This window comes from Chiloscyllium plagiosum, unplaced genomic scaffold (assembly GCF_037043375.1).
Source record: "Chiloscyllium plagiosum isolate Xiang-an unplaced genomic scaffold, Cpla_swu_hap1 HiC_scaffold_1, whole genome shotgun sequence".
Lineage (NCBI taxonomy): Eukaryota > Metazoa > Chordata > Chondrichthyes > Orectolobiformes > Hemiscylliidae > Chiloscyllium > Chiloscyllium plagiosum.
In genome coordinates this window covers 76,475,821-76,488,697 of record NW_028270139.1, presented here as the reverse complement: position 1 = coordinate 76,488,697, position 12,877 = coordinate 76,475,821, and the positions used below count along the sequence as shown (strand labels likewise).

The window sequence follows — 12,877 nt, the reverse complement described above, 5'->3', positions numbered from 1 at the left end:
GGTTAGTTTGGCCAGCAGAGATGACCCATGTCATCTTGCTGAACTACATTTGCTCTTTTCCAATAGACATATCTAATGGCTTCTGAAATAAAATCTTGGCTTGAATATTAGTTGCAATTTCAAGATGTTAGTCAGAGAGTCTTCAGCTTGCAATTTTTATTATTCTCATTGCTATCATAAATATTTCATTCAATTAATTTTGATATACTCTGATGTACAGAGCCTAAAAGGACAGATCTCGTTATTATGTTCTTCTCAATGTAGAAAGAACCTGCATTCATATAGCATGATGTATGTTCTCAGGATGCCCCAAAAGAATGTTTCATACATTGTAATACTTCTGAAGCATAATCACTCTTTATGGCTACAATGGCAGTGTACACATAAATAAATTTCACATACAACAATGTCACTAAGCAGTTAACATGTTTTGAAGGAGGGAGGAATATTGGCCACAATACCAGAAGATCAAAGAATTCTTGAAGCACAGTGTTAATATGTCCTTTCCTGTGGGACAAGGGGTCTATGTGCAAGTATTATCCATCCTGGAGGTGTATAATAATGTGTCTGAACAGGTTGATTTAAAATAATCTATATTTTTTCTTGAGGCAATTTTAACACTTGACCACATAACAACTAGATAGGCCTTCTGCTAAATGTACAATAGAAAGCATATTTGATTGAGCAGAACTTTCTCACCATTTTACTGATGTTTAATGAAGTTTAAATGCTAGTATGTCACATAAGCAGCATTTTTCTTATTTGGAAGATCTGCATAGCCATAATGGAATTTACTTCAGAATATATCCAATAGACTTTGAAATATATTTTGTCAGATGCCTTACATTGCATGGGTCTTTTTTGTTAATTTTAATAGAACCCACACCTGGTCTTCAAAACAATGAAACAAGAACAACCTAAAGGGCTGGAACTCTCAAACATTTTGATCATAGATAATGTGACAAAAGGAGATGAAGGAACTTATTTCTGCAGTGCTTCCAGTGGAATAATGACAAAGGAGAACAGCACTGATGTCATCATCTATGGTGAGATCTTCTTTTCGATGTGTTGTGAAATACATGAATGTAACTGAAGAGGGACTGCTATAAAACATTGAGGGCAGCACGGTGGCACAGTGGTAAGCACTGCTGCCTTGCAGCGCCAGAGACCCGCCTCAGGCAACTGTCTGTGTGGAGTTTGCACATTCTCCCATGTCTGTGTGGGTTTCCTCTGGGTGCTCTGGTTTCCTCCCACAATCCAAAGATGTGTAGGTCCAACTCATCGATGTAACAATCTTATCCCAGTTTCTTCACTAGCCAAAGATTGCAAGCTAAATGAAAAAGCTAACTATGGCATCACGGTACAAATGCTACTCAATTTGGAGGAATGAAAGGGAGTATGGCAATATTAGGGGATAGTATAGTCACAAGGATAGATAGTTTCAGACAGCACTATCAGAGGGAGCTTCAAAGTTGTGTGGCCAGCCCAGTGCCAGGGTTAAGGGCACTTCCTCATCACTAGAGGTTATCTAAGAGTGGAAAAGGGAGCATCCATTTGATATGATCACTTAGAAGCCAAAGATCATGATTGAGCTAGGAATGCTGCTTTGCTATGGGAGGTTGAATTGTTATGGTCCAAATTAAAATGCAGAATGCCAAGAGTTGTTTCTGGATTGCTACCAAGATCAATATGGAAATTAACACAGGGACCAAGAAGGCTGGAGTGTTAAATAAGTGACTCTAAGATTTGTGTGTCAGGAAAAGATTTTGATTTCATGCAATATTATACTCAGATCTGCTAAATAAGGTAAATACCGTAGAAAAGAGAGAAAACTCAGTAGGTGGTATCTTTGCTGTTATGTTACCAGACATTGACCGATTATGTGCAGTAATTAGACTGTCTGATATAGGACCAGGTATAGGCTGTTTGGCCCTCAGGCCTGCTCCACCATTCAATAGGATCATGGCTGATTCGACATTCCTCACGTCCTCTTTCCTGTCCTTTTCCCGTTATCCTTGATTCCCCCCACTGAACAGGAATCTATCTATCTCAACTGTAAATATACACAAGGACTCTAATCCCACAGTTGTCTATGATAAGGAGTTCCAAAAACTCTCAACACTCTGAGAGGAGAAATATCTCCTCATCTTAAATCAGTGCTCCTTGATTCTGAGAATATGCCCTCTGGTACTAGACTCTTTGATGAAGGGAAATATTCCTTTCAGCATTTACCCTGTCAAACCCCATAAGAATCCTATTTGTTAATGTGATTATGTACAATCCATCCATATTGGGTTTGTCCTAGTGTACATTCTCTAAACTGTCTTCAATGAAATGATATCATTCCTTAGACAAGGGGACCAAAGCTCCTCAGCACCTTGTACAGTTGCAGTAAGATTTCTCTACTCTTATACTCACCCCTTGGAATAAGGGCCAACATTCCATTTTCCTCCCTGATTACCTGCTGCACCTGGGTGCTAGCTTTCTTTGTTTGATGCATAAGTATCCCCAAGTCCCTTTGTGTTCTTTTGTTCTCCTTTTCAAAATGAACAACTTCACATTTTCCCACACTGTTCTCCAGACTGATGCCAAATGTCTGTTTAACTCCTCTGCTTGGTCTTTGTTGCTCATAACTGTTGCTTCTGATGTCTTTGGAACACCCTCCCTGGAAGCTTTTGCCTTCCTAACCTCAACTCCCAGCCTTTTGTCAAGAAGCGAAATTTGTCTGTTTGTTATTTGTGTACCTAAAGATATGATGGTGCTGCACTGCAGCCACATGGGATTTTACATTGATCGGATGTTTTTTGCAATACAGTTTTATTTTTGTTGTTGTTCATTTGTGTTTGATTTCAAATGCATGAGCAGTATGCCCGCGACGAGGTTCAAATGGGTGAAATAATTTACTACCTTTGACAAGACTCCCAAAGAACATTTAGAAATGAGAAAAATAATAATGAAGAGTAAACATGGGGATATTCTGCTTTTCCCACTTTGCTGAAAATTTTGAAGAAGTAATGGAGATACTAGACAATGACAATAAAATAATGCAATTGATCTGGAATGTCAAAAAGCCTTTGGTAAGGTCTCCTATCATAGCCAACTTATAAATAAGTCAAGGAATGTGTTGTCAGAATGGATTACTAGATGGCTTCAAGATAGTAAGGGAAAATCGGGATCATTCAGAGTAGCATAAAAGCAGTGGAGTTCCATAAGGAATTGTGATAGGATCTCGACTGTTTGCAATTTGCATTCATGATTTGGACTTTGGACTTTGGACTAAAAAAAAACTGGGCTTGATTTTCCCCTCTCTGGAAGGGATCCAACATATTTGCCTCAGAGTAATTGGTCATATTAGGTGCTGAGAGGTGTCTGCCCCTTTCCCATGACCACAACAGTTAATTTCTAGCTGAGAATAGGTACTGTTTCAGTGTAACAGTAGGTTGCTAAGATTGTGTCTCCTGTCTGGTGCCAAGATTAAGCACATCTCCTCAGGAAGAAGAATTTGGAGTAGGAGGGCTGAGATCTAGTTGTCGTCCACATTGGTACCAACAACACTCTTGGGACTAAAAAAAACTACTGTAAGAACTTCAACAGTTAGGAAATAAATGAAAATGTCAAAATCTCAAAACATTAAAAAAAAATAATTCCTAGGAAACGAATATCACTACTGGGCCAACATAAATTGCCCATTCTTAGTTGCCCATGAGAAGAACTACTGTCATCTCTGTGGTGGACCTACATTAGGGAGGGAATTCCAGGATTTTGCCTGAGCAACAGTGAAAGAATAGCGATATAATTCCAGGTCAGGATGGTGAGTGACATGGAGGGGAATTTGCTGGTGGCGGTGTTTCCATGTATCTGCTGCCCTTGTCCTTCTAGTTGGAAGTGATCGTGGATTTGGAAGTTGCTATCTAAGGATCTTTGGCGAATTTCTGCAATGCATCTTGTCGATAGTACACACTGCTGCTACTGAGCAAAGGCGGTGGAGAGAGTGGATGTTTCTGGATGCAGTGCCACTCAAGGAAGCTGCTTCTTTCCAGATGGTATGACGTTTCTTGAATGTTTTTGGTCACCTAGACAAGTGCGGAGTATCCCATCACACTGCTGACTTGTGGCTTCAAGATGTTGGACTCACTTTAGGGAAGGAGGAGAGTCACTTGCTATAAGAGTCTTAGGCACGGACCTGCTCTTGTAACTATGGTATTTATTTATTAAGTGGACATGGACGAAACAAAATTAACAGGAAAGTCTGTAGCTCAATTCCCTCCACCCCCTATCACACTGAAAAAGGTAAGGTAATAAAGAGAATGACCTCATGCTGTTTAACGTAAACAAAAAAAAGTACATTTCGGCCATCAAGAGAGGCTCCCAGAGCCTACTGGAGAATATATATCCCTTATTGTGATGACTCAACGCTCTTCAGGTAATTTTTATTGTGCTGGGAGCCTTATTTCACAGACTGTTGTTGAACGTTAAGGATTGTTTTCCCAACTTGCTCACACAAATATAATGAAGTATGCTGCCTTACACAAACAGTGTCAATTCATATGGTGCTCAGAGATTTTCAAACCTTATGTTTTCAATGAGAACACTAAGCTTTACGGATCTGACTTTGTTTTCATTATGTGCTTTCAGACAGACCCTTCATCTTCATAGATCAGAAAGCCGGGTCGATAGTTGAGGCAGTGTTGAAAGAAAGAAATGTCAAAATTCCAGTGAAGGTTACAGCCTATCCCCAGCCAGAAATGAAATGGTAATTGCCAAATAAATGGTACAAATAAACAGAGTTACTGTATGAAATACCATATTATTTTCAGTAATATACAATAGAGTATTACAGATATGTGCAAAATAATTGGTTTTATGATTAATATCGACACATTTACATTCACCAGTCAGTATCTTTTAGCGGTTGGTCTGCTAGAAGAGACTGCATGAAATTGAAGAGTAAATTTCTGAATTGGAATATGTTTAGTGCAGAACACCAATAATCTGTACAAAAATATCAAGAAAATTTTTTATAAAGATTTCTGAGATTTTCAATCTGATTTTTGATCACTAATTTCTGAATGTATTTAAATATGCGTTATTTCACTTGGTCACATAATTTAAGTAATCCAATTGTCTATTCAGTTATTGATGGTAAATTATTTCACAGAAAAACATCTTAAAAAGATCATTTTAAATTTTAAAAAGCAGTACAATGATGCAGCCTGATTCGAATGTAATTTGCACTAAATCAACAATTCCTTAGTTAATGGCCAACATTGTTTTGCTGTAACACTACTTGCATTTCATTAAGCGTTTTCTATAAACGCTTAAATGGGCCTTAATGAAGTGTGCTTCACCAGAGTTTCTGATGGTTTGTTTTATAGGATAAAGAATGGAAGGCCAATCACTAAAGATCAAGCATACTATAAGATAAAGCAGGTTGGATATACATTGATTATCAACGACGTGACTGAGAAAGATGCTGGTAACTACACAATTATACTTAAAAATCCAATGACAAGAGAAGAGCAGCGGCACACAATCCAACTCTTGGTAAATGGTAAGAAGTAGAAATTTTGTGATCATTGACTTTTTAAATTGAATAATCTCATGTGAAAGGCCAATAGCATTAGCATAAGACATCACCAAGGTCGGAGGAGCAATAAGGTAAATCAAAATGCAACTGTTTGCTTAGTTTTTAAAGACAATAAGTTATAGGAGAAGGAAAGAGGAGGAGCTCTGCAGGTTTGAAAATGAATTCAAGTTGAAGTCTTTGCATGGACAAGATCGACAGAGATGTTTCTGATTCTGTATATAAGTGCATTAACACTCTTCACAATGGCATTTCATGTCCATGAGATTTTACCACAATAAAGGTACAAAGGCATGAATATGGTATTCATATTACAAGTTACCAAAACTTTCATGTGGAATATAAATTTCACAGATATGGTATAGGATAGGCAGTGGATACAGAACCTCATCACCTCAGGAGATCTCCTACCCACAGCTTCCAACCTCATAGTCTGGGAACCCCGCACTGCCCGGTTCTACCTTCTTCCCAAGATCCACAAGCCTTTCCACCCTGGCCGACCCATTGTCTCAGCATGCTCCTGCCCCACTGAATTCATCTCTACCTACCTCGACACTGTCCTATTCCCCCTAATCCAGGAACTCCCCACATACGTTCAAGGCACCACCCACGCCCTCCACCTCCTCCATTTTTCCTGCCCCAACGCCTCATCTTCACCATGGATATCCAATCCCTCAACACTTCCATCCGCCATGACCAGGTCTCCAAGCCCTCCATTTCTTCCTCTCCAGACATCCCCAACAGTACTCTTCCACCGACACTCTCATTCGTTTGGCCGAACTGGTCCTCACCCTTAACAATTTCTCCTTCGAATCCTCCCACTTCCTCCAGACCAAAGGGGTAGCCGTGGGCACACGTATGGGCCCCAGCTATGCCTGTCTCTTTGTTGGCTACGTAGAACAGTTGATCTTCCGTAATTACACCGGTACCACTCCCCACCTCTTCCTCCGCTACATTGATGACTGCATTAGCGCCACCTCGTGCTCCCGCGAGGAGGTTGAGCAATTCATCAACTTCACCAACACATTCCACCCTGACCTTAAATTTACCTGGACCATCTCTGACACCTCCCTCCCCTTCCTGGACCTCTCCATCTCCATTAGTGACGACCGACTTGACACTGACATTTTTTACAAACCTACCGACTCTCACAGCTACCTGGATTACACCTCTTCCCACCCTACCTCTTGCAAAAATGCCATCCCATATTCCCAATTCCTCCACCTCCGCCGTATCTGCTCCGAGGAGGACCAGTTCCACCACAGAACACACCAGATGGCCTCCTTCTTTAGAGACCGCACGGTGGCTCAGTGGTTAGCACTGCTGCCTCACAGCACCAGGGTCCCAGGTTTGATTCCAGCCTTGGACAATTGTCTGTGTGGAGTTTGCACATTCTCCCCGTGTCTGCGTGGGTTTCCTCTGGTGGTTGGTTTCCTCCCTCAATCCAAAGATGTGCAGATCAAGTGAATTGGCCATACTAAATTGCCCATAGTGTTAGGTGCATTAGTCAGACGGAGATGGGTCTGGGTGGGTTACTTTTCGGAGGGTTGGCATGGACCTGTTGGGCCAAAAGGCCTGTTTCCACACTGTAGGGAATCTAATCTATTGTACGTTATTCATAAAAATATATTTATATGCATAAATCATCACAAGCATTCTGTACAGTCTTTGCATATCAAGAACAAGCAAACATTGGAGTTTAACTCTTCCGACAGTTCTACCAAACTCAAAGGCAATTTACTAATGCAACATATTATTTACATATATTGATGCACTGAGGCTGGGCCTCTTGCTGAGATATTTGTATCATCGATAGTCACAGGTGAGGTGCCAGAAGACTGGAGGTTGGCAAACGTGGTGCCACTGTTTAAGAAGGGCAGTAAAGACAAGCCAGGGAACTATAGACTGGTGAGCCTGACCTCGGTGGTGGGCAAGTTGTTGGAGGGAATCCTGAGGGAGAGGATGTATATGTATTTGGAAAGGCAAGGACTGATTAGGGATAGTCAGCATGGCTTTGTGCGTGGGAAATCATGTCTCACAAACTTGATTGAGTTTTTTGAAGAAGTAACAGAGAGGATTGATGAGGGCAGAGCAGTAGATGTGATCTGTATGGACTTCAGTAAGGCGTTCGACAAGGTTCCCCATGGGAGACTGATTAGCAAGGTTAGATCTCATGGAATACAAGGAGAACTAGCTATTTGGATACAGAACTGGCTCAAAGGTAGAAGACAGAGAGTGGTGGTGGAAGGTTGTTTTTCAGACTGGAGGCCTGTGACCGGTGGAGTGCCACAAGGATCAGTGCTGGGTCCTCTACTTTTTGACATTTAAATAAATGATTTGGATGCGAGCATAAGAGTTATAGTTAGTAAGTTTGCAGATGACACCAAAATTGGAGGTGTAGTGGACAGCGAAGAAGGTTACCTCAGATTGCAACAGGATCTGGACCAGATGGGCAATGGGCTGAGAAGTGGCAGATGGAATTTAATTCAGATAAATGTGAGGTGCTACATTTTGGAAAAGCAAATCTTAGCAGGACTTATACACTTAATGGTAAGGTCCTAGAGAGTGTTGCTAAACAAAGAGACCTTGGAGTGCAGGCTCATAGCTCCTTGAAAGTGGAGTCGCAGGTGGATAGGATAGTGAAGAAGGCGTTTGGTATGCTTTCCTTTATTGGTCAGAGTCTTGAGTACAGGAGTTGGGAGGTCATGTTGCGGCTATACAGGACATTGGTTAAGCCACTGTTGGAATATTGCATGCAATTCTAGTCTCCTTCCTATCGGAAAGATGTTGTGAAACTTGAAAGGGTTCAGAAAAGATTTACAAGGATGTTGCCAGGGTTGGAGGATTTGAGCTACAGGGAGAAGCTGAACAGGCTGGGGTTGTTTTCCCTGGAGTGTCGGAGACTGAGGGGTGGCCTTATAGAGGTTTATAAAATTATGAGGGGCATGGATAGGATAAATAGGCAAAATCTTTTCCCTGGGGTCAGGGAGTCCAGAACTAGAGGGCATAGGTTTAGGGTGAGAGGGGAAAGATATAAAAGAGACCTAAGGGAGAACGTTTTCACGCAGGGGGTGGTGCGTGTATGCAATGAGCTGCCAGAGGAAGTGGTGGAGGTTGGTACAATTGCAACATTTAAGAGGCATTTGGATGGGTATATGAATAGGAAGGGTTTGGAGGGATATGGGCCGGGTGCTGGCAGGGTGTGACTAGATTGGGTTGGGATATCTGGTCGGCATGGATGGGTTGGACCGAAGGGTCTGTTTCCATGCTGTACATCTCTATGACTCTATGACTCTATAACTGAATGGACCTCCAGTGTAATTTGGCAGAAAGAACTCAGACAGTAGTCTTTCCCCACTGTGCCTTGGCGACCACTGCCCATGCTTTAGTGCGTCCTTCAGCACGTAGTCCTGGACCTTGGAATGTGCCGGTCTGCAACACTCTGTCAAGGTCAACTCTTTGCTGTGGAAGACCAACAAGTTTCGGGCAGACCAAAGAGCATCTTCATCAAGTTAATACAGGTGCAGTCAAAGTTTGCCTCTGTGTGCATCCCAAGGAACAGCCCATAGAGCACAGAGTCCTGCAACATGTAGCTGCTTGGGACGAACCTTGACCAAAACCACTGCATCTTTCTCCAGACTTCCTTTGCAAAGGCACATTCCAGAAGAAGATGTGTGACAGTCTCTAACCCTCTGCAGTGGCTTCACTGGCAGCGTGCAATGCACAGAGAGTCTGGGTGCAAATGAAAGATTTCACAGGTAGTACCCTTCTCACCATCAGCCAAGTGATGTCTTGATGCTTGTTGGAAAGCTCTGGTGATGAGATATTCTGCCAAATGACTTTGACAGTCTGCTCAGGGAACAACCCGACAGGATCTGATTGCCTTTCACAGTATCCTCACATCATCCCCTCCTCTCAGTGATGCTGATTCCATTGAGATGAACAGAAACTTCTTCACCCAAAGAGTGTTGACACAGAAAGTGATTGAGGCCAAAACATTGAGTCTTTTCAAGAGGATTTAGATTTAGTTTTTAGGGCTAAATGGATTAAAGGGTATAGAGAGCAAGTGGGCACAGGGTACTGAGTTGATCAGCCATGATCATATTGAATGGCAGGGCAGGCTTGAAGGACCGAATGCCCTGCTCTGGCTCCTATATTTTAGGTTTCTCTGTTTAAACTGTCATTGGATCTTGACCTCACCCACTCCTCTCTTCCATTTATATTTTTCATACATCACTCTCTCTTCGCTCTCTCTCTCTCGCTATAATATGTGTGTGTAATATATAAAACTCCTGTATATATTTCTATTTTCCAAATTAATTCAAAACTTATTGTTGATGAAGTTCAACTTTGACTGAGACCCAAGGGTGATGACAGTTTGGCCACCCTTTCCACAATCTGTCACTCTGCCTTCCACTGAAATCCCTGAAAGGAAATTGAATGATGTGCATCACAGGCGGCTGACCACTTTCTCATTCCATCCCCTTGATTTATTTTGATAGGATTTCTGAGTGTATTAAAAAATTCTGCATTCTTTAAAAATTCTCTCTTTTAAATGGGTTCACTTAAACTCTTTTCGGAATTTTTATTTCAAATAACACTTGGGAGACCGTATTCATTGCTGATCCTTAGTTGGCCAGGGGACATTAAAAATAGACAGTGTTTGGTAAGATTGGACTCATGTGGAGAACAAAGCAGTTAGAGATGGCGGGGTCCTTTCCCCAAAACACATTAGTGAACATTTTGGGTGTTTACGGCAATTTAAGAGTTTGCACTTTCTTTTGGTGCTAGATCAAATATTTCAATATTTATTGAATTCAACTTCATAAGTTACTGTGGGGGAATTTGCAGTCAGAACGCTTGGGTTGCTTTTCCAGGACCGCACCCAATAGCCCGCTGTATTCAGCATGTTGAATATTTATTCACAAAATCAAGTAATTTCTTAAAATGCGATTTTAATACTTATTTTGCAGTTCCTCCAAAGATTCATGAAAAAGCTGTGGCTACATATAATGACTTCTATAGCTATGGAAGCAGACAGACTCTGACTTGCACGGTCTATGGCATTCCTTCTCCGGACAGGATTATCTGGGAATGGCAACCAGTAGAGAACTGTAGCTTCCTCCACCAGTAAGTAACCAATAATACTATATCATTAAAAATTAGATTCAGTTATTAAGATTGAAAACATACATATTTGAAGACGTAAATACCTGACTCTTGATTTATTGTGTGTTTCAAGACTGGTCAGTGGAGATCGCTGATTTTCCATGTATCAACTTCTGCGGCCATGGCACACATTCTTTGTAAAATAAAAAAAAGTTTTCTAAAGTGAAAATTAAAGTGCAATACATATGTATCTTAAGCAATATAATAGGACAATAAATAAGGTACAGGTTCAAAAGACTTACAGATGAAATAAAGTCTAATATTTTTTATTCACTCATGTGATGTGGGCATCGCTGACAGGCCAGCATTTATTGCCAATCCTGGTTGCCCTTGAGAAGGTGTTAGAGATCTGCCTTCTTCAACCATTATAGTCCATGTGCTGTAGATAGTCCCATAGGTACACTTACAAAGGAATTCCAGGATCTTTGATCCAGAAACAGTGAAGGAATGGTGATCTATTTCCAAGTCAGGGTGGTGAGTGGCTTGGAGGGGAAAATTGAAGCTGGTGGCATTCCCATGTATCTGCTGCCCTTGTCCTTCTAGATGGAAGTGGTCATGGGTTTGCAAGGTGCTGTCTAAGGATCTTTGGCCAATTTCTGCAGTGCATCTTGTAGATAATACACATAGCTGCTACCGAGTGTCGATGGTGGAGGGAGTGAATGCTTGTGGATGTGGTGCTAATCAAGCTGGCTGCTTTGTCCTGAGTGGTGTCAAATTGTTTTGAGTGTTGTTGGGACTGCACTCATCCAGGCAAGTGGGGAGAATTCCATCACACTCTTGACTTTGCCTTGTAGATGGTGGATAGGCTTTAGGGAGCTACTCACGGCAGCATTCCTAACCTCTGATGTGCTCCTGTAGCTATTGTGTTTAAATGGTGAGTCCAGCTGAGTTTCTGGTCAATGGTAATTCCCACAGGGTTTGGGGGATTCAGTAATGGTAACAGTATTGAATGTCAAACGGACAGTGCTTAGATTGTCTCTTATTGCCAATGATCATTGACTTGCATTTGTATAGTCCAAATGTTACTTGCCACTTGTCAGCCCAAGCCTGGATACTGTCCAGACCTTGCTGCATTTGAACAAAGACTCCTTCAGTGTCTGAGGAATCACGAATGGTGCTGAACATTGTGCGATCATCGACAAACATCCTTACAGCTGACCTTATTATGGAGGGAAGGTCATTGATAAAGCAGCTGAAGACAGTTGGGCTGAGGAGACCACCCTGAGGAACTCCTGCAGAGGTGTCCTGGATCTGAGATGACTGACCTCCAACAACCACAACTATATTCTTATGTGTCAGGTATAACTCCAACAGTGGAGAGTTTGCCCCTGAAACCCATTGATTTCAGTCTACTTAATGTCGTAGTCATTCAAATATATCCTTGCTGTCACCACACCTCTAGAATTCAGCTGTTTTGTCCATGTTTGAACCAAGGCTGTAATGAGGTCAGGAGCTGAGTGGCCCTGGCAGAACCCAAACTGGGCGTCACTGAGCAGGTTATTGCTGAGCAGGTGCTGATTAATAGCACCGTTGATGACACCTTTCATCACTGTACTGCTGATCGAGAATAGACTGATGGCACGATAGTTGGCCAGGTTGGATTTGTCCTGCTTTTTGTGTATAGGACATAATTTCTGGAATTTTCCACATTGTTAAATAGATGCCAGTGCTGTAACTGTACTGGAACAGGTAGGTGAGCAGCAAGTTCTGGAGTCCAAGTCTTCAGTACTATTGCCAGAATATTGTCAGGACCCATAGCCTTTGCGGTATCCAGTGCCTCCAACTATTTTGTGATATCATGTGGAGTGAATCTAAATGGCTTGTATCTGTAATGCTGGGGATCACTGGAGGAGACCAAGATGGATCACTCAATTGGAACTTCTGGCTGAAGATTGTTGCGAATGCTTCAGCCTTATCTTTTGCACTGATGTGCTGGGCTTGTCATTGAGGATGGGGATATTCGTGGCACCTCTTCCTCCAGTAAGTGTTTAATTGATCACCATCATTCATGACTGAATGTGTTAGAATTGCAAAGATCAGACCTGGTCCTTTGATTGCGGTCTCACCTTAGCTCTTTCTACCACTTGCTGCTTATACTGTTTATCACACATGTTATTCTGTTGA

General features: G+C 41.8%; 1 protein-coding gene across 3 annotated transcripts in view; it reads left to right on the top strand.

Moving 5' to 3' along the window:
• kdr (kinase insert domain receptor (a type III receptor tyrosine kinase)) overlaps positions 1–12,877 on the top strand; it is a 71,518-nt gene that overhangs the window by 20,332 nt on the left and 38,309 nt on the right. For all 3 annotated transcript variants that reach the window (XM_043690775.2, XM_043690792.2, XM_087988180.1), the window contains 4 exons: positions 878–1,046; positions 4,636–4,753; positions 5,376–5,551; positions 10,558–10,714. In XM_043690775.2, coding sequence (XP_043546710.2) covers positions 878–1,046; positions 4,636–4,753; positions 5,376–5,551; positions 10,558–10,714 — 620 coding nt within the window. The remainder of the gene's footprint in view (positions 1–877; positions 1,047–4,635; positions 4,754–5,375; positions 5,552–10,557; positions 10,715–12,877) is intronic.